Genomic DNA, 23173 nt, shown 5'->3' on the forward strand with positions numbered 1-23173 from the left:
CGAGTGGTGAATGGGTCGACACTGCCCTCATAGATAACACACCAGACCATCCCTTTTACTCTGTCCATGTCACCATCCCATCAGGAGATTATATCTCTGCTCGTCATTCCTGAGGGAATTGATGAGGTCCTGTTGGGGATACCTTCGCTACGGTACCACTCTCCTCATATCGAGTGGTCCTCAGGCAGAATTTTGGGATGGGGTGAATCTTGTGGGGGTAGGTGTCAGAGGGAGTGTGTTCAGGTTGCTACTACAGAGCTACCCGCAGATCTATTATCTCTCCCCAAGCAATATTGGTCTTATGCGGACGTGTTCTCCAAAAAGGCGGCGGAGACCCTTCCGCCCCATCGCCCCTATGACTGTCCTATTGACCTCTTGCCTGGTGCTGAGCCTCCCCGGGGTCGAGTCTATCCGTTATCTCTCCCAGAGACGGAGGCAATGTCTCAGAACATTCAAGAGAATCTGGCAAGAGGGTTCATCAGGAAGTCAGTGTCACCTGCTGGGGCTGGGTTCTTCTTCGTGCAGAAGAAGAATGGGGAACTGCGTCCATGCATAGATTACAGGGGTCTTAACGCCATCACCGTTAAGAATAAGTATCCTTTGCCCTCGATACCTGAGCTCTTCGATAGGCTTCGGGGAGCAAGGGTATTTACTAAATTAGATCTGGGGGGTGCTTACAACCTGATTCGCATCCGTGAGGGGGATGAATGGAAAACGGCTTTTAACACCAGGGATGGGCACTATGAATATCTGGTGATGCCCTTCGGGCTCTGTAATGCCCCAGCCGTTTTCCAAGACTTTGTGAACGACATCTTCCGGGATATGCTCTCCACCTCGGTCGTAGTCTATCTGGATGATATTCTCATCTACTCTCCAGATATTGACTCCCACCAGAGAGATGTTTGCAAAGTCTTCGACCTCCTACGGGCAAACTCCCTCTATGCCAAGTTGGAGAAGTGTATGTTCGAGCAGGAGTCCTTACCTTTCCTAGGCTATATCATCTCCGCCCAGGGATTGGCTATGGATCCTGCCAAACTACAGGCTGTGATGGACTGGCAGGAACCCCATTCTCTTAAAGCGGTGCAGCGCTTTATGGGTTCATTAATTACTATCGCCAGTTCATTCCACACCTCTCAACTTTGGTAGCTCCCTTGGTTGCCCTCACCAAGAAGGGAGCAAATCCCAAATTGTGGTCTGAAGAGGTCTCCAAGGCCTTTAACTCCATAAAGTCACACTTCGCTAGCGCTCCCATCCTACATCGCCCCGATGTAGATAAGCCTTTTATCATGGAGGTGGATGCCTCATCTGTTGGTGCTGGAGCAGTCCTCTTCCAAAAGGATGCTCAAGGTCGGAAGCATCCTTGCTTCTTCTTTTCTAAGACCTTCACACCAGCAGAGAGGAATTATTCCATCGGGGACAGGGAGTTGCTAGCCATGAAGTTGGCTTTCTCGGAGTGGAGACATCTCTTGGAGGGAGCTCGTTTTCCCTTCCAAGTCTTCAGAGATCATAAAAATTTGGTGTACCTGCAGACAGCCCAGCGGTTAAATTCTCGCCAGGCCAGATGGTCCTTGTTCTTCTCCCGGTTTCATTTCACCCTCCATTTTCTTTCTCTCTCTTGCTCCGTTGAGTCATCTGTGGAGGAGGAAGAGGAGCCTCGGCTTATTGTCCCCACTGAGAGCCTGAGGACTGTGGCCCCGGTTTCGCTAGTCTGTGCCTCCGGGCAAGACTTTTGTACCATCCAGTTTGCGACCGGAGGTTCTCTCTTGGGCACACTCGTCCAGGGTGGGTGGACATTTTGGTTAAAAAAGGACATCAGAGTTACTGGCGAGGACATACTGGTGGCATATATGGCTCGTGATGTCGCAGACTATGTTCGGGCGTGTGTCTCTTGCGCTAAGAACAAGTCCCCTCGGCAACGGCCAGCTGGGTTGCTTTACCCTCTGCCGACAGAGGTGGCGGACAGGCCCTGGGAGATGGTCGGGATGGACTTTGTGGTGGGCTTACCCAAGTCTCGTAACTGCACCATTATCTGGGTGATCACCGACCATTTTCCCAAAATGGTTCATTTGGTGCCTCTTCCACGGCTACCTTCTGCAGGGCTCTGGCAGCCTTGTTCATCAAGCATATCTTTCGCTTACACGGTATGCCGGACAAGATTGTCAGTGACTGGGGTCCCCAGTTTGCGTCTCGATTCTGGAGGTAGCTTTGTCGTCTACTCAGTATTGAGTTAAATCTCTCCTCCGCTTATCATCCCGAGACGAATGGGTTGGTTGAGAGGGCCAATCAGACTCTGGTTACTTATTTACGACATTTTGTTTCTGCCAGGCAGGATGACTGGGCATCCTTGTTACCGTGGGCTGAGTTTGCCCTTAACAACGCTGTAGCCGACTCCACCGGTCAGACTCCTTTCCTCCTTAATTACGGCCAACAACCGAGGGTTCCTGTGCCTATGCCCGTGTCCTCTGCTGACTCCAGGGTGGCAGACTGGGCAGTGGAGGCACGAGGCATTTTGGACCGTACTCAGGATGCCATTCGGGCCTCCAAGGAGAGAATGAGGTCCTCCGCCGATGCACATCGGCGCCCTGCCCCGAACTTTGCTCCTGGCGACTAGTGTGGCTCTCCGCTTGTAACATCAGGCTGCGTGTTGAGTCCACTAAGTTTGCACCTCGCTACTTGGGTCCCTTGAAGGTCCTCGAACAGGTTAATCCTGTGGTCTACCGTCTAGCCCTTCCTCCACACCTAAGTATCACCGACACCTTTCATGTGTCCCTCCTTAAGCCCGTATACATGTCCCGGTTTTCTGAGTCGTCTGCCGGGACATCGGGTTCGTCTACGGACGATTACGAGGTGAACGCTATTTTGGGGTGCAAGGTGGTTCGTGGCAAAAAATTATATTTGGTGGACTGGAAGGGTTACGGTCCTGAGGATAGGTCCTGGGAGCCTGCTGAGCACATTCGGGCTCCGCACCTCATTGCTGCCTTCGAACATAGCGATGCCCAAGGAGGGGGGCCCTAAGAGGGGGGGTAATGTTAGGGGTCGAGTTCCCGCCTCTGCACAGGGGGAATCTCGGGCCATCTCCGCTGCAGTCTCCCATTCTTCTTCTTCCGCAGTGGAGCCTGCTCAGCGGAGACGTCGGTCCCAGCGTCTCGCTCAGTCTGACTCTGTACAAAGAGTTACTGCTGCTTTTCCTGCTTCTGCCATGGAAGTCAGTGCTGGGCAGCGGTGAGCAGACGCTTCTGGGACTAAGTCTTGCTTTTCTCGATCTGAGCATGCCCAGAGTAAGATCTCTCAGTGGAGATCGAGGGTCACATGATCAGATACTGCAGCTAATGCCATTGGTCCTTCAGGAAGGTCCTGTAGGTGCTCACGCTCTGTGGCAGCCTCTCATTGGTCCTTCTAGGAAGGTCCTGTACGTGCTGCAACTATTTAAGGCTCGCATGGCCACACGGCCATGCGCTAGTATTGTTCTATGTTATGTGCTTTGCGCCAGTGTGGTCATGTGAGTTTGTGTTCAGGGACCCGGGTGAAATAAGCCCTAGAATGCTGGCACCTCTGGCGAGGAGATTTTGTGTGAATGTATTTAGAGACCTGGCTGAAATAAGCCCCTATAATGCTGGCACCTCCGGCGAGGAGTTTGTGTGCATGCATGACCACTGACTGCTCTCAGTTGAGTAGTTAGACTGTGCCACTGTGAAGTCTAACAGGGCGCAGTGCTTTAAGTTTCGGCTACTCTGTGAAGTAACAGGGTTAGCTCATACCGCCATATAGTTCCGCCGTTTGCTAGCAGCAGGTTCTCCTGCACGGTGGACCCCGGGCTGCGAACGCATCTATTATAATAAAACCTCTATATTTACTCGGTGCGTTCCGCTAGCCCTAACACATAGTCTTACATACACTTTAATTCATGAAGAAAACATCAATAGTATTCTATTAAACTGCAATATTACACTTAGATCACCTTCAGTGGATGTAGTGATGGGCTTTGTGTCCGTCATGGTTAGTGTCACAGGCCTCACTGCACCGTGATGAGGGGATGGCGCCAACACGGGAGTGAAGTGGCCAGGCACCTTTCCTACAACTTGCCCACTGCTGTTAGGCTGTGGAGAAATAAAAATGTTAAAATAGCACACTTATTTGCTATGCTTAAAACATAAATAAAAAGTAAATGTTTATACACTTATTTCACAATTTTATTTCCAGGGGATACAGCATGTTCTTTATACAAGATCCCTGAATAAGAGCAATCAAGAAATTTTACAACATACTTTGCAGCAGAAATTGAGATTTTTTTCCAGAGTTTTACTTGGAGACATTAAAAGTGCTGCTTAGTTTTTTGCATTTATAGTGAGTAGGACCACCATGGCTCTCATCTTTAACCCCTTCAAGACACAGCCCTTTTTCGTTTTTGCACTCCTTCCCAGAGCCATAACTTTTTTATTTGTCTGTCAATATGGCCATATGAGGGCTTATTTTTTGCGGGACGAGTTGTACTTTTGAAAGACACCATTGGTTCTACCATGTCGGGTACTAGAAAAAAGGAAAAAAATTCCAAGTGTGGTGAAATTGTAAAAAAAGTGTAATCCCACACTTGTTTTTTGTTTGGCTTTTTTGCTAGGTTCACTAAATGCTAAAACTGACCTGATATTATGATTCTCCAGGTCATTACGAGTTCATAGACACCAAACATATCTAGGTTATTTTTTTATCTAAGTGGTGAAAAAAATTCCAAACTTTGCTTAAAAAAAAAAAAAAAAATTGTGCCATTTTCCGATACCCGTAGCGTTTCCTTTTTTGGGGATCTCGGGTTGCGTGCCAAGCTGCTGTTTTTAATGATACCACTTTTGTGCAGGTACATTCTTTTGATCGCCTGTTATTGCATTTTAATGCAATGTCACGGCGACCAAAAAACCGTAATTCTGCCGGCTTTAATTTTTTCTGACTACGCTGTTTAGCGATCAGGTTAATCCTTTTTTAATTGATAGATCAGGCGATTCTGAACGCGGCGATACCAAATATGTGTACGGGGTTTTTTTTATTGTTTTATTTTGAATGGGGCGAAAAGGGGATGATTTAAACTTTTATATTTTTTTATTTTTTTCATATTTTTTAAAACATTTTCTTTTTACTTTTGCCATGCTTCAATAGCCTCACAGGGTGGAGCTCACAGCAAGCCGGCATCAACAACCATAGAGGTGTCAAGGAGACCACAGGTTGTCATGCGGACGCATCGCTGACCCCCAATCACATGACGCGGGTCGGTGATGTGCGCATTTCTGGCCCGATGGCCGGAAGCGGTAGTTAAATGTCGCTGTCAGCATTTGACAGCGGCATTTAACTAGTTAATAGCGGCAGGTGGATCAAAACAGCTGACAGGTCGCGAGTTTGATGTGGGCTCAGCGCCGGAGCCCACATCAAAGGGGGAGACACGACATGCGCAGCACTAGTACGGCACGTCGTAAAGGGGTTAAATAAAAACTTGAACAATTTGCGGAAAAAAAAGGGTTTTGTTTCACGGCATTCCCACTAACAAGGCTATAGTCTTCTTCTGAAAACAACTAGTTTACAATCCTTTCAAATTGATGCACAGAGGCATAGAAAGTGTAATGAAATATGTTATATAACAAATGAATTGAAGTGGGATTGAAGTGGAAAACAGAAACCTGAAAGCAACAGAGGAAAAGTTGTACCCATACACACTGTCAGCCAGATCAGCAGCAGTTGCTAATGTGTCTATTGAAGCTGTCACACAAGACAAAGCAATAGAAAAGTCTCTATAACGAGCTGCATAGAATTTCCCCACAATGCAGTCATTGAAACACACAAAAATCACTACAAACATTTCAAGGAAATTGTGTTTGTGAAACAGGCAAAGAGCAGTCTAAGAGATGCATCCTTGTGCCTACAGTCTGTACGCAGGCAGCGCTTTTTCCCAAATCTTACACTCAAGGGTACTCAATATGGGCATATAGTGTCCAACAGGAGACTTCAATTTGAAGGAAAAGCAGCTCCAGTTAGATGCTTTTGCCACTAATGTGCTGACACAGATTACCTGGTCAGGAAAAAGGTCAGGATAGATGGAACTGCTGTGCTTTGGTTTATCTTCAGTCTGTGTAAATATATAATGTGATGATAAATATTATTTCTGCTATTTCTTTAATATTTGGACTGGGATATTTCAATAAAACATGAATCTAAAAGAAAACAAATACATCTTTATTGGGATCAGGCGTCACTTTCCTTTAAACAGAAAGGGGTTTATATGTTTTGCTTTGTGCCACGTTTCAGGAACTATGGAAGGCTGAGAATATATTTTTACAAGTAAAAACAGCCGGAGTGCAAAGATTCTTTATCAGTTACTGACACAGCGTTCTCCACTTCTGGACTGCTGTCATGTGGCAATGGCGGTCGGACTTTTGCTCGGACTCAGGTGTTGAACTGTAGCAAAAAGCTTTCCAACAAAGGCATCTGGCAGTTTGGCAAGCTTTGGAGCCAGTTGTGATCACAGCTTTGGGGCTGCCTTGGGGTACGCCATTTGTCTTGGAAGCTAATCAAGTCTGTAATCATTGTTTTGGCCATGGCAACCTTTCCCTTTTCAATGCTAAAAATAATTCATGTGTTATCTGTCTATAATTTGTCTGCAAATCTAGAGAAATTGCCAACGTACAAGTCAAGCAATTCAAACATTTCCTTACTCTTGAGTCACTGCCATTTGTTTTACGTATGATGCTGGAGAAGTGCTAAATTACAGTTATCAGAAACACAGAATTCAATTACCAAATGAATTGTCAAAACGACCCTTCTACCTGGCATAGAACAACAAACAGCACTTCTACCATTTAAAAGCCTTACGTCAACATGTGTTAATAAGTCTTGTGTACTGTAAATTTGCTATACATTTCGCTACATATGTCATCATGGAATTAGATTGGCCTATTTTCCACTCATTGCATGGAGATGAGTACAATAGGCTGAGGCTCCAAAATGTTCTGGTGATACTGGTGTACAATTGCCATTTCATATACCTTGCTCCAAAATGTTTGGATATGATGCCATTACTACTTGTGTACTTTGAACTACAATTGTATTATTATTTTGATAATCTAAGATGTGTTGCTAGAATTGTAATAATTTTGGCAATATAAAAATGCTCATGTGATATCCATGTCCAGATCTATTCACTAGGTATTGTCCCCAGTACTTCCAGATAGCAATGATCTCAGGTTTGCATAAACTGCTCTACCATGGATGACCAATCCAGGAAGCTACTAAACTACAAGGAGAGATATTTCTGAAAACAAATTAGTAGGGGGTGTTGCAACTCGAGTCAGGTGGTCTTTAAGCACTGTGTGGTTCCCATTTGTATGGACTACGTTTCATACCTAAGCTGTGCTTCCCCCCCCCCCCCCCATGACTATTCAGCAAAAAAAGTAACTGAATTAGCAAACAAGGGATACACCAATTTGTTGGAAAAGTTTGCATAAAATGACAGAATCTTGGTGAATGACACTAAGCTAATTATTACCAATGCTATTGCTATAATAGATACTATGCATCTGTCGGCAACTAGTAAATATCCACAAGTTAGAAGGCGTGTGCGCATTAAACAGATGAAATGAGATTCATCTCTGTAAGGAAGTATATAAGCATTTACATGTCATTTTAGCTCACCCAGAATCCATGGAGCACACAACTGGTGTACCACGCAACTGTTTTACTTAACCTACAAAAAGAAAATTGTCCACTTTGTTTCTCGACTTACACCAATATAAGGTTTACAGCTCTAAACTCATTTTTCTCCTCCATATTCCATTGGATGGCTGTTTCTCAATAATCAGTGCAGCGGTAATGTAATTATACCACAAAATTACTGGAGGGACTACAAGCCAGCTGAGTTGCTTGTCCTAACAACCTAAATGAGAGTATTATGGAGCGTGGCTTGGGAAGAACAGTTCATTTTAGGTAAAAGCTGGCATGGTATCTCTTATTTCCATCTGTATTGCTCTTAAACCAAACCCTTTCACAGATGCAGCTATTTCCGTATAGGAAGGCCGCACATTCTGCCCAGATGATATTATCTTACACATGTTATTTTCTTTCTTAAAAGACCACGTTTCCTTAGAAGAAGTGTTTTTTTTTGCGGAAAAATTTGTGGTTTATGTATATTAATTTATTTAGCTTTTGGTTAAATAATTTATTTAATTTTGGCCAATTAACTTTTTCTGGTTTTCTTTATAACAAGAAATAAACTAACTACTGTATAGAAACATTAGATACAAGATAGGCACAGTTTTAGCTCCTTATGTAATTTTTGTAAAAGCCTTAATATCACCTTGCATACACAATATTGGAATGGCTAGTAAACACTTGGGATTGGTGAGCTCCTAACATGCTATGCCCATAAATCTGTTGTGCTGACACAAGGCTACAACATATTACTCTGGGCCTGGAAGCCAAACAAACCACATTGCACAGCATGTCTCATCAGATCCTGGGAGACGTTTTACAGCTGTTGGCTCACTTTGCAGCAGATGCTTTGCTTTCTGACCTTTTTGCAGCACTATCCTCTTTATAACATCATGTACGTAGCTTGCCAGGTTTGCCATCCTGCCAGCACATATTGCCTCCCTGCTGTTGGCGCCTGCAGTCCCCCAGACGTATTGATCATTGAACGAATGAGACTGTCCACATTTAGGGTGCATTCTGAAAATACTTTTCTATATCTGGTAAACTAAATCCATCTTTTATGTCTATGGATGTCATGGCATGGAAATGATTACAGCCCACATCAGCATGAAATTGTGCATGCTTAGTTTAGAGGGAATTAGATTATAAGCCCCACGGTGAGGTTTTCCTGTATACAGTGGATGAAATAGTAGTTAATTTAGCAAGTGATATCTTATTTCATGTCAGTCAGCCTGCATTAGCAAAATGTGAATTCAACTAATAGAAGGCAAGAATGGATCGCTTATTTGTGCAGACCAGGGAATGGTAAGAAGAGTGAGTGTTCTTCACATCGTGAGGACATGTTCTAATGCATACCCCCTCCATGTGTTATTGCTATACAACTCCCCTGTCTAAACAATTCATCCACAATGATGGCCGTGAGCAAGCTACAGTGTAACCATGTTTACTGAGGTGTAAACAGGACAAGTTTAGGGTGGCTGTACAGAGTTTAGGACAGGCACAGAAAAATATTCATGCACACACTACATACGGTAATCATTGGCCCTACTGTACATAGACAACTAAGTTAAAACCAACTCAAATACAAAATAATGAGAACCCTTTGATGCTGCTATCAATAGTTACTACAGCATGTAGATGGTTAACAGAGTGTGGGGACACCCTCTTTAATCCCATCGGCCCCCTGAGATCATGATTGTGTGGTTCTGATGTTTGCCACGGCAAATTCACAGCCAAATAACAGCTTTAGACACTGCCACATATAGTGGCCAGTGCAGAAGTTACCAATATTTAGGTTGTAAAAATAACATTTTTCTTTCATGTAAGGCCATCATGCATTAATTCCTGAAACACATCTGAAGGGTTAATAAACTACCTGACAGCAGTTTTGAATACAGTGAAGGAAATAAGACAAAGACATGAACAGTCTATAATTTTAAGGATAGGTTAATTTTAACATGGAGAGATAGAATATCAAAAATAAAATCCAGAAAATCACATTACATAAATTTTATACATTTATTTGCATTTTGCAGTGAGAAATAAATATTTGATCCCCTACCAACCACTAAGAGTTCTGGCTCCTACAGACCAGTTAGACATTTCTAATCAACTCATTACCTGCAGTAATGACAGCTGTCTTACATAGTCACCTTCATAAAAGACTCGTCCACAGACTCAATTAATCAGTCAGACTCTAACCTCTACAACATGGGCAAGACCAAAGAGCTTTATAAGGATGTCAGGGACAAGATCATAGACCTACACAAAGCTGGAATGGGCTACAAATCCATAAGTAAGACGCTGGGTGAGAAGGAGACAACTGTTGGTGCAATAGTAAGAAAATGGAAGAAATACAAAATGACTGTCAATCGACATCAATCTGGGGCACCATGCAAAATCTCACCTCGTGGGGTATCCTTGATGAGGAAGGTGAGAGATCAGCCAAAAACTACACGGTGGGAACTTGTTAATGATCTCAAGGCAGCTGAGACCACAGTCACCGAGAAAATCATTGGTAACACATTCATTACGCCGTAAAGGTTTAAAATCCTGCAGAGCCTGCAAGGTCCCCCTGCTCAAGAAGGCACATGTGCAGGCCCATCTGAAGTTTGCCCATGAACACCTGGATGATTCTGTGAGCGATTGGGAGAAGGTGCTGTGGTCAGATGAGACAAAAATTGAGGTCTTTGGCATTAACTTAACTCGCCGTGTTTAGAGGAAAAGAAATGCTGCCTATGACCCAAAGAACACCATCCCCACTGTCAAGCATGGAGCTGTAAACATTATGTTTGGGGGTATTTCTCTGCTAAGGGCACAGGACTACTTCACCACATTAATGGGAGAATGGATGGAGCCATGTATCGTAAAATCCGGAGTGACAACCTCTTTCCCTCTGCCAGGACATTAAAAATGGGTCATGGCTGGGTCTTCCGGCAAGACAATGACCCAAAACATACAGCCAAGGCAACAAAGGAGTAGCTCAGAAAGAAGCACATTAAGGTCATGGAGTGGCCTAACCAGACTCCAGACCTTAATCCCATAGAAAACTTATGTAGGAAATTGAAGCTCTGAGTTGCCAACTGACAGCCTCAAAATCTTAATGATTTAGAAATGATTTGCAAAGAGGAGTGGACCAAAATTCCTCCTGACATGTGCGCAAACCTCATCATCAACTGCAAAAAACGTCTGACTGCTGTGCTTGCCAGCAAGGGTTTTGCCACCAAGTATTAAGTCTTGTTTGCCAGAGGGATCAAATACTTATTTCTCACTGCAAAATGCAAATACATTTATATAATTTATACATTGTGATTTTCTGGATTTTTTTATATTCTATCTCTCAATGATACAATTAACGTACCCTTAAAATCATAGACTGTTTAGGTCTTTGTCAGTGGGCAAACTTACGAAATCAACAAGAGATCAAATAATTATTTCCTTCACTGTATGTTGAAGGGTGCAGTTTTTAAAATTATATAACTTTTGAGGGTATTTCAATATTTAGGGCCCCTAAATTCACTTCACAACTGAATAGGTCCCAGAAGAATGGTCACCAGTGTGACTCTCTTCTAAGCTGTCCTGTCAGCTGCAATTGTAAAAACTTTATTGCACAGTTTTGTCTTCGTGGTTCCTCAAAGTGATCTCCTAAGTGTTTAATTTAGACTATCTCCTGTGTTGACAGATATATTCCATGTTTTTTATAATGTAAACCTTTCCTTTCATTCATAGCAAAATTTAAAGGGTTTGACCACTACTAGGACAACACCTTCTTAAACTAAATGTTTGGCCCCAATTAAATAATGAAGTCTATACTCACCTCCCGTGCCGGCTCTGTTCCAGCAGTTCCAGTTTGTCTGAAGGCGGAGATAGTGATGCTGACTGGGCAGCAGCGTCAAGTGTCACACCACCGCATCGCAGCCCTGGTGAGAGCGAGTGCCAATATCACAGGAAAGGGGCCGTCACGGAAGGTGAGTATAGGCTTTATTATTTTATCGGAGCCGAACATTTAGTTTAAGTAGGGGGTTGTCCTAGAAGTGGACAACCATTTTAAACATTACTAGTAAGGGGATGAGAAGGCTCATTCTCAAATTAACCGTGCAAATTCACAATGAGCCTGCAGGTGACACTTTATTTTGGTGTTAGGCGCCGGGATTCTCTCACTGCACGGGGTAGATCCCAAGCCTTGTCTGCCTCTGCGGCCTCCCATTCTGCTTCAGCCACAGTGGGAGCTGTTCAGCAAAGACGTAGGTCTCAGTGTCTTGCCCAGACTCATGCTGTTCACTTGGTTACTGCTGGCTCTCCAGCCAAAACTATAGTAACTAGCAATAGGCAGCGGCGACAGACAGGCGTTCCGGTGGCCAGAAATCACGCTACTGAGCATGCTCGTGAGGTGGCGACCTCTCATTGGTGGTCAGTCGTCAGCTGCTCAATTGACGTGGCAGTTCCGGACTGGTCCACGAGCAAGGTCCTGTCTGACGACTGGACTTGCACAGGAATGTATAAAAGGTTCTCTGGAGCGCACACCGGCGAGCTAAGATCATTGCTATGATATGTGTGTGTGGAACATAACAGCAGTGTGGACTTGTCTGCCTGTGCTCAGGGCAGGCGTATAGCCTTTAAAATTAACCCCTTAGTGACGGAGCCAAATTTTTTAAATCTGACCAGTGTCACTTTATGTGGTAATAACTCTGGAACGCTTCAACAAATCCCAGTGATTTTGAGACTGTTTTTTCGTGACACATTATACTTTATGATAATGGTAAATTTAGGTCAATATGTTTTGTGTTTATTTATAAAAAATATCAGAAATTTGATGAAAATGTAAAAAAATGAGCAATTTTCAAACTTTGAATGATAATCCCTTTATTCCAGATAGTCATACCACACAAAAACTAATTAATATTAATATACTAATTAATAAATAACATTTCCCTCATGTCTGCTTTACATCAGCACCGTTTGTAAAATGTTCTTTTATTTTGGTAGCATTTTAGGAGGTTTAAATATGTAGCAGTAATTTTTCATTTTTTCAAGGAAATTTCCAAAATTTATTTTTTTAGGGACCTATCCATGTTTGAAGTGCCTTTAGGGGTTCCATGTTTTCGGAAACCCCCAAAAGGTATACTATTTTTAAAACATCACACCCTGACATATTGAAAACTGCAGTCAGGTAGTTTATTAACCCTTCAGGTGATTTTCAGGAAATAATGCAAAGTGGCATGACAGAAATGAAAATGTGTATTACCACCATCTAAATGCCGCTAACTTCTGAACAGGTTACAACAGCTGTCAGACTCTAAGGCCGCTATTTGGCCATGAATTGCCTTCGCAAACATCAGGACCACACAATCATGATCTGAGGGCACCAATTGGGATAAAGAGGAAGCCCCCACACTCTGTTAACCATTTATAATGATGTAGTCACTATTGACAGCAGCATCTAAAGGGGTTAAACAGATCTGGACGGTGCCAACACTGATTGTGGCTGATGCAGCAAGTTGTCAGCTGTAGTGGACAGCTGACAGCTGCTGGATTGTCACCTGTATAGGGAGGCTATTCTCTTATATCTCAGGTCAGTTAAAAGACGCAACCCAACAGTAAGATACAATGTAATGACATTTTTAGGCACATGACTGATCGGAGTAGGATATGCACAACCTATTGGATATGCACAACTAAACAACCTTTTCCATCTTTAAGAGAATTGCTAACGTTTCTGAGACAGTTTAAATGGCGCTAAAAATTGACCTTGGTACATCTTCATCAAATGTTTGCGTGAATGACAACATTGTTCTATCCAAAAAATCCCTATATATGAAAAAAAACTACACACAAACTCTGAATTGAATTTATGCCCAAATACATACTTTGAATACCCAAAACATTAGAAAACAAAAAGTCTTAAGGGAAAAATGTTGATTTCATAAGTATCCTTGTTTCAAAATAGAGACATCTTCAGCCATCTGTGTATTCACAGAATGGAGATACTGTGTAAATCAAGACCAACATACAACTGAATGTGCACAACATATGGACAACTGCTAACTTGAACCAATACTAATTTTTGAAGCATCATACATTGTTCATCCATTTTATATACAAGCATTTATAGCACATTTCTTGAAAACAATGCTGTTTCAATGTAGATAAAATATCTAAATAATCTGCAAATAACTTGTTTACAAGCTTCTTTGAGGAGCAAACTTAAAATAAAAATATAAGAAATACCCACCATACCTTACCCTTGCAGCTTCCTCGCTACCACTGTCAGGTACCCTTCAAGTCTATACTGCAAGCTGCAGCAATAACATCAAATCACAAGTATATGTGACTGCTGCCGCTAATCACTGGCTACAGCACTAAATCCAAGCATCCTTCAATTGGCTGCAGCAGTCATATGTTCTGGTGAAGGGACTACATAAAAGGAATCTGTTACCAGGTTTTTGTTATGTAATTTCATAGCAGCAAGATATAGGGACAGAGCCCTGATACTAGCGATGTGTCACTAACTGGGCTGCATGCTGTCATTCTGATAAAATCCCTGTTTTTTTCTGCTGCAGATGTATCAGTTCTCTGAATGCTGAGTCCTGTATAACCCACCCACACCACAGACCGGCAGCTTTCTGTGTACACTGTACATTGACAGCAAGCTGCTAATCAGTGGTGGGGGCGGGGTTACGCAGAACAGGAAGAATACATGGCGTGCGACAACTAGCGCAGTAGGTATGATCCCTTGCTGGTAAAACACTGATTTTATTGAAACATCAACAAGCAGAATAGTTAGTGACATCGAATCAGGGTCTCTGTTTCTACATTGTGCTGCTCTCAGATTCCATAGCAAAAACCTGCTGAGAGATTACCCTTAAAGAGGTTGCCCACTACTTTTACATTGATGGCCTATCCGTAGGATCGGTCATCAATGTTTGATCGGCCGGGGTCCGGCACCCCCGTTTGTCAGCTGTTATCTGTGGCAGCGGCAAGTGCCTACATGCGGAGCTGATCATCTACTTGTAATGGCCTGCACATCCGCCTCCAATATAAATCAATAGGAGGCGGATGTGCAGTAACAAGACCCAGCCACTACAAGTAGACGGCCAGTAAGTACTGAGGGCCAGCGGCTGCTGCCGCCACCGATAACAATTGATCGGTGGGGGTGCCGGTGCCAATCAGATAATGATGACCTATCCTAAGGATAGGCCATCAATGTAAAAGCAGCGCACAACCTCTTTATGTAGGTAGAGACTGATGAGAGACCGAGAGCAGCAGATGACTGATGAGGTAAGTATGGCTCATTTTATTTTCTTCAGCCAGCCAAACAATTTTGAGATTTACTCTCAACCCTAGGTTACATAGTTGTCTTGATCCAAACTTAGATTTTACATCTGGTTCACAGGAATCACTTGAACAGATCTCATGTCACTTAGGCTGAGTTCACAGGAATCATCCGTTTGAAGCTGATCCAGCAGCAATCAGTCATTTTAGTAAGACAAAGAAGGTGTGCAGTCACTTTTTTTGTCTGGTTAAAAAAACATAACAACTGGAACAATTTTTTTACATTGAAATCTATGGAAATCAGATCTGTTAAATGGCCATCCGTCCTTTTTCCAAGTTTAACAGTTCCCTTTCCAACATATGATTACTGGATATGTGAACTTAGCCTAAGGCTGGGTTCACATTGCGTTCCTGGCGTCCGTTAGACGGACTACATTACACCGCGGCATAAACGCGGTGTAACGTAGTCCGTTACGGCCGCCATTGACTGCAATGTCGGACACATCGCTAGCGCACGCCCACAATGGGCGTGCGCTAGGGATGTGCTGTCATTGAGTGACGGACTTTGAGACGTGGGCTGCAGCGTTTCCAGGTCCGTCACTGCTAGCGCAGATAGAGCTAGCAGATGCTTTATCTGCGCTAGCGCGATGTAACGTCGGCACTTGCGTTAACTGCAGCCCGTTAGCGTATTTGCTGAACGGGCTGCTGCTAACGCAGTGTGAACCCAGCCTTACACTGCATGGTGCCAGGCAGTTTAAAAGAGGAGCTGAGCTCACAGTTGGGTCAATTGGATAATGTACTTGTAACCTATAATATCTCACTCAAGATTTAGTAAGCATGCATATGTAGTGGGTCAAGAGAAAAATGCAAATATAGAACATGAAGAACTTGTTTTGACAGCAAGAACTTATTTAATTGAATGATCAGATCTTTTAAACCAATAATATATTTCAGATAGAAGAATTACTAAAATTGTAATTCTATGTAAATCACTGAATGCATTAAAGAAATACATTTAGTATCCACTATAATCTGTACTATTAGAAACCTTAATTACCTGGCTTGTTTGTGGACTGGACGGGTCATAAGAAGGAACATAGTTCTTCAGGGCATCCTGAGGGTTCAGGTGCGGAGGATATCGAATTGTTGGATGAGAAAAGTATGAACTTGGGGCCGGAGGGAGAATAGCTTGGGTTGCAAATGGCAGAGGGGATGGTGAAGTTCTAGTTGAGATGACTGTCAACACAGAAGAAAAAAAAAAGTTGATGGTAAGTTAGCATTTTGTTTCGTATCTATTACGCTGTGAGAGTCTGACCCACCTGAACTTATGAAAATACTCTCCAAAACACTTGTAATTCATCTTCTAAAACATGCACTTGATTATTTTCCCGGCTGTGCTAGCTATTCAAATGAAGCCCAAATACCAGACATCCCCTGAGAGCTAACAGCCCAAGTTTCCCAGATCAAGCTGCTCAAAGTCTTGTTTAGCTTTCAGGAATTACACCATTCTCTGATTTAGCATTGCCTGAAATAAAAGCATTATTCCCAGAAAGAAAACATTTTTCACTGGTTAAGTATTTTCTCCAGAGTCTTGAAAGATAACAAAAGCCACATTTTTGTGTTCCTTAACATCACATTGGGAAATAAGTCATCGTCAGCTACTAATGACTTCTGGCTGCAATGGACCACTACATACCTGTAAGACTATTGCAAAATGAGCCATCAGTTTTATTTAAGAGCATGCAAGAATGTGTAGAAATAGCATACACCCTAAAACTATATTTGACAATGAATGCTTTTCTAGACCTCCTTATCCCAGTACTGACATTCAGAAAAAGATTTTGCTTACCAAAAAGACGTAAAGGGCATCTGTGACCCCCTGGAAGCTTTCAAGCTACTGCTATGGGCATACAGGTAATAGAATGGTTAAATAGTCTTACCTGTATGCCTCATAGCTGCGGTCTGTGGAGAAATAGAGTATTAATGTTTTATGCTAATGATTCCAGGCTCTGTGGCGTGTAATGCCTGGAAGAAATCTCTGCCTCCTGACCTCACTACAATAGCACCCCCCTCCCATGCATGTCACACTACCCTGTGAAGTGCAGTTGTGGCGCTGTAAACCCACGACTGCGCCCTGCACTCACGCTGACCTGGGTACCTTATTAGCCCTTCTGTGGGCAGTGTCTTCATCCTGCTACTGTGCTGGCATCGACGAGTCACTGCTACTGTACTAAGGTACCCAAATCAGCGTGAGTGCAGGGCGCAGGAGTAGACCGCAGCTATGAGCATACTATTTTAACCGTTCTATTACCTGTATGCCCATAGTAATAGCTTCCCTTTAAGGTAATAGTAAAAAGAACAGTCTGACTATTTTCATTTTACAGACAGCAACTTTTTTTTTGCTACAACAGTATTTAGTTAAATTATTTTCTTTAAAGAGATGAGGATTTTCAGGCAGATTGTGTTTCATTATAAGATGATCAATATAAGGAAGAATCAAACAAATCATATCCTAGTCAAACCAAACAATTGTCTGTGATCCGTGTAAATTGCTTTGCCTGAAAACAAGGATTTCCATATCGAAGCTGCATTTCGTCAAATGGCTACATCTAAGGGCTTGATAACTGTGTAAAGCTGCCACTCGGCAGCAGGTCCTGCATCTGTGATACTCAGACCATCATGAAACTTTGCCTATGCCCCCATGCTGGAAACTTCATTCATGCCCTCATACATACTCAAATGTGAATCGTCGATTGTCATGTACTCGTACCATGGAGAAGTAGCATGATAGTTTATGGTTTTACATATTAGAAATGGCATACTGGAAAAAAATAAATATAAAAGGTGAAAAAAACACGGCATGTTCTGTGTATGACATTTTACTTTCTACACTTTTCAGAATTTGGCTGCAAATAGTAAGCATACCTTTTATGTAAGGCGGTATCTCATTATGCACTGGTGGCTACATACAGTATATGTGGCTCTCTCCAATTATCTGTGTGAGGCCTCATTCAGAAGTGAATTTTTCACATACGTATCCTATCCATGTTTTTCACTATTACAGTCTATGTGGCTGTTCACATGTCCATGGTTTTTTTTTCAAACCTAGTGGGCTATGGTCTGTGAAAATCTGCCATCCGCGTGCTGTTCGTTTTTAATATTGTAATGACTAGGAGCAGCTCTACAATTTTTTTTAGAAGCATGAGAAAATCCTGATGAAACACTGATGGTAAACGCTGACCCACTGACCAAACATTGGTGAAACTTGGATCCAAAACACTGATGACATTCAGTCTGATTTTTTGTGTATGAGAAAAATCGGAGACGTCTGAAAGGCCTTAAAGCTCATGCAGACGTCTGTACAAATCGGTACTGGCCGTGGGTCTCCTGACCAGAGTGTGACAGCTTCAGACAATATATGAAGATGTGATGCTCAGGTCTGGAGAGCACCAGCCAGTCCATGCATTGCTGTCCAAGATCGGACCGAAATCCCCGCTTGTCTGCATAAGCCTTAGACAGTTATAATAATTGTCCAGCATGCTTAGGACCTGTATTCATCTTACATTTATGACATCTATATAGCATATTCCATATAAGTGCAAGATGGCAAAACTCCTTTATGAAGCCCTACCCTTCTGCTACATGTGAACTAATCATTGTGAAGACAAGTTAAACAAAAAAAACACAATTTCTGATTAATATAGACGCTACGACTAGTCAAATATCCATCACACCTGCTGTATTCCAAAATCATCTTACAAATAAAGGATTTCAAAGAATCCTGCAGGGGTTCTTATGTGAACCGAGCAATGCCCTTGGCAGGTTGTAGAGATAATCACTGAGCACAGGTGAACGCCCCAAGTTACAAGTGAATGTGATATCCCTTGGTTAGCCAAAATTCTTTTTGGCACAAAGCCTTGAAAGGAAAATGAAGTTAACTTAATGAAGTAAACCGAGTAAAGATATTCCCAAACTCATTAAACAGAAACATATGTGTAACTTAATTTCACCCACTGTACCTGAAATAACTCCAGTTAATGTAAGGCATGCTGTACTAACCTCAAAAAGTCACGGAAATTCACTTTTCCAACATTTTAGCTTTTTGCCCCTCGCAAGTAAGCAATGTGTGTCTGTCCTGTCTTAAAGTATCTAGCTGGAAGGGCACATTCAGACAACCATGCCTACTTTTGAGACACAGAACGGATCAGAATAGGACACGCACTGAGTTTAATGTAACAAACAAATGGATCAGATAAAAAAAAACAGATGTGGGAGTGGTTCCTTTAAATCCGTATGCTCACCATTTTTTAAAACAAACAGCGAACGGATGAGAAATACCCTGATGGGAAGTTGTACTTACATATAAATAATAGTATTAATGGAATGAAATGTAACAAAACTGATTTCATGTAAATAAGCAGCTACTGAATTCTCCACAACAATCTGGTCTTTTTAATGCTGTCCATACATTTTGGATGTAAATTTCCTATTTATGAAGCATAAATAACAGAGAATGTGCTCACAGACATTCATGGAGGCCCACTTTGAGTCAGCAGCGATCTGTAGTGTTTGATAGATCTTTGAGTCTATAACATGACGTGGTATTTTGTAAATGTGTGTCAAGTAGCATAAGTACTGTATGTGTCTTTTATTTGTTAAGAAGAGAACACCCTTGAAGCACTTAAGCGTGAAACCGCTACTATCATATTAAGTGACAGCATTATTCCCAGGCACTGATCAAAATTCTCACATGGGCTCCTTGCAAAAGACAATCAGACACTGCTGTTCATGAGTTCTATCTGCTTCACATACAAGTCTTAAGAATAATGTTTACAGGCTATCATGATACCTTCAGTACTTCAGGATTATTCATTAAGAGCTTTTCTAGCCACGCACACATAGAACGGGTAGGGAAACTAGACTACATGACGGTATTATGCCCTTACCACTATGTCCTACTCCTGGAATCCCCGGATGATGATGCTGGGGAAAAGTGCTGAGTCTCGAAGAATCCTGTGGAGATGTTGGACTAAACAATGGCTTTTCAGGCTTCTTCATTGTTGGGGAGGACATATCTGTAGAAAGTAATACAACAAGGTGTCAGGATTCAAGCAGGCAAGGGGAGCGTATCAGTCATTATCAGGTTTACTGTTTTTGCATTGTTATGGCCAAGATCAATCTCGAAGGATTATTTCTCAATATCGCAGAATATTCCTCATCAATTCTATGTATATTCACTACTAGTCAGGGCTTTGTGCCTTCCTTAGTTTAGTTATCAGTGTTATGTGACAGGCAGACGAACAAGCACAAATGACTGGCCTGGAGACGAGGGCTTCAATAACAGTTTGCTTGTCTTCAGCCTATTAAACCAAAATCACATTCCTTTCATACCAGACAAGCATATCATTGGCGTAATTCATGTATCCATTAGTTCTCGGATACTCGTATTTGCACTTCATATTCTGCAGTATCATGCATTATTTTCAGCCAACAATATGGTACTTTTTATTAAACTTTTACTAAAGCATGTGTTCTTACTATGGACAATAGAATAATGTGATTTAAGCAGTTACCTCCATTCATAGAACATAAGAAGCAAGTGACAGTACCAATATAAAATGAGCACGTATTCTATACAAAGTGTGACAGACATTTACATGTACAGAAAAGAAGAGATAAAGCAAACATACAAGTCACGTAATGATATGCATACTGGCTCAGAGTCACAATTGGTCTGGCTGCAAGGCACTTAACCACACAAAGCACTCATGCAAGGATTGTAGCAGTAAAGAGCCCATACATAATGAAGCCTTTGTATTTAGCACTGTCTAAATTCCCGTCAGGTCCTGAGTTCTGCCAACTGCCCATCAAAATAGTTGGTTCTCATCAGATGGCACGTTGCGCAGAAAAGTCTTGGATACAAATGAGAACCCTGTAAGTGCACCTTATGGATATTCCATTCATTGGAAGTGTACAGTGCTTACATAACATGAACAGACTCCTCTGATATTTGCTTCACAATATTGGAAAATCGGTCAAAAATTGTGCAGTTTGATGTGAGGCTTGAGACCAGAGTGCCACAATGTCCATCTAAAAATCTGGTAACATCATATTTGGTGTATACGCCTGAAAAAGGAAAATGTCCAGTAATATTCTGTACAGTGACATAGGATTCCAGGTGGTAGTATGCTTCCTGTCATTAATCACTTAACGGCTATTTTCAAATTTGACCGTTACCCTTCTCAATCCCACAGTTATCGTTCCCCATAACTTCACGATCGCTGAAGGTCCAACCACTGAGACTCCTACGATCTTAAGAACTGGAGCCCCATGCGAATGGAGTGGAGGTTGATTATGCGCACTGGCGCTACATTCATTCTTATGGGAGTCCTGAAGACCGGCAAAGTGCAGCACTCGGCCACGTTTGGTGGTAACAATAACAATGAATGGAGCTGTAGTGCGCATGATTGACTGTAATGGTCTATTTTTTTCTCTGACCACACTAGATTTAGAATAGAGGTTTGACGAAGATAATCAGCACCATGCAATAGCGGTATCTGAGCTTTACACAGGAACAAGTATCTGGTTTAGCATAGAAGTATTTACAGAAAACATCCTTTAGCCAACAGTGAACTGCTTAAAAGCCAATGTGGCAAACAGTGAAAGTTTAAACAAATATTTGCCGCAAGAGCTGTCAAACTTCTCTTGGTGGATCGTCTACTGTGTGAAAACACCCAGTCACTATTGTCTGCGGACATGGACAAGTGTACTAATGGCCTATATACATTGCTCCTGAATACCATATTGTGCCTGTCTTGGTTAGTCACAAGACTGGCAGTAACTGAATCCGTTTACAAGGCACAATTGCTCCATTCTGCTGCTCGCAGACCTTCACAAAAGACAAAATATATACAAGGTTACGTTTCATCCTTAAAAAAGGAGAAAAATGTCACAATTAACTTGTGGATGACCAAGTTCTAACACGTAATCACGCAGGTTTGTGATGTCACTAGCTGCCTCTACCTACACAGAGCCCACAGGACAATCCTTCCGCTCTCTGTTTCTTAGGATTTCTTCTTATGATTTCATAGTAGGTTTCTGCACTATTACATTTAGCTGGTGACATGGACTACAGACACTTGGGAGGAAACCACAACTGGGGACACACATTTCATGGTACTGTGGATACGCAGCTTGTTTAGGTCTGTTGCTGCTCTAAGAAATGTGTGCCCGCTATATAAAGTAATGTTATGTTTGATTTACAGCAAATCTGTCATCACAGCATTAGAAAATGAGATGCCTAAATTAAAGCCAGTTACTTGGTGCTACCGACCGACACACCTACACAATACTCTGAAAATCAGTAGAGAGGGACATACCGATTAGAATCGTGTATTCTTAGAGGGAATCTGTCACCAGGTTTTTGACACGTCATCTGAGTGCAGCATAATGTAGAGACAGAGACCCTGATTCCAGAGATGCATCACTAACGCTACGTTCACATTTGCGTTGTGCGCCACAGCATCGGATGCTGCAAGCGGCATGGCGCAGAGGACGCAGCATGTTGCATTTTTTTTTGCGTTCAAAAATAGAACGCATGCGTCGCAAAACGCAGCGTTGTGCCTGCGTTGTTCCTGCGTTGTGCGTTGCGTCGCCGACGCTGCGGCGCACAACGCAAATGTGAACGTAGCATTACCGGACTGCTTGCTGCAATTTTTATAAAATGACTGTTTTATTAGCAGATTATCACTATAGGACTTTATTAACCTGCTGTCATGTAGTCCACCAAATTTTTGAGCTTTGCAAAACCTCACCCCACCACTGATTGGCTGCTTTCTGTCTATGCATAGTTTATAAGGAACTGCCAATCAGTAATGTGGGAGGGGTTATACAGAGCTCAGCATTCAGAGAACTGCTAGATCTGCGGCAAAGAAAAAAGTGATTTTATCAAAACTGCAACAAGCGACCCAGTAAGTGACACATTGCTGGAATAAGAGTCTCTGCCCTAAATAAAGCAGCTATCAGAAGGGTTAGCTAAAACCTAGAGAGTGATATCCCTTTTTTCCACCACATTCTTATGAGGACAGTTGATAAATGTTTGACAATTGGTGGTCCCAAAACTAACACACAATCACAAAAGAACCCTGACAGACCCCATCATTAGTTTATGAGGCTCTTCGTTAGCACTTCAGACCTAGCAGATTCCGAGCAGTGGTTT

The 23173-nt window shown here is 42.4% G+C and overlaps 1 protein-coding gene across 14 annotated transcripts in view; it reads right to left on the reverse strand.

The window, feature by feature from the left end:
* Positions 1–23173, reverse strand: part of NFIB (nuclear factor I B) — a 308859-nt gene that overhangs the window by 46097 nt on the left and 239589 nt on the right. For all 14 annotated transcript variants that reach the window (XM_077249235.1, XM_077249226.1, XM_077249228.1 and 11 more), the window contains 3 exons: positions 19902–20030; positions 16013–16191; positions 3959–4097 (listed from right to left, as the gene is read on the reverse strand). In XM_077249235.1, coding sequence (XP_077105350.1) covers positions 3959–4097; positions 16013–16191; positions 19902–20030 — 447 coding nt within the window. The remainder of the gene's footprint in view (positions 1–3958; positions 4098–16012; positions 16192–19901; positions 20031–23173) is intronic.

Source organism: Ranitomeya variabilis, chromosome 1 (assembly GCF_051348905.1).
Source record: "Ranitomeya variabilis isolate aRanVar5 chromosome 1, aRanVar5.hap1, whole genome shotgun sequence".
Lineage (NCBI taxonomy): Eukaryota > Metazoa > Chordata > Amphibia > Anura > Dendrobatidae > Ranitomeya > Ranitomeya variabilis.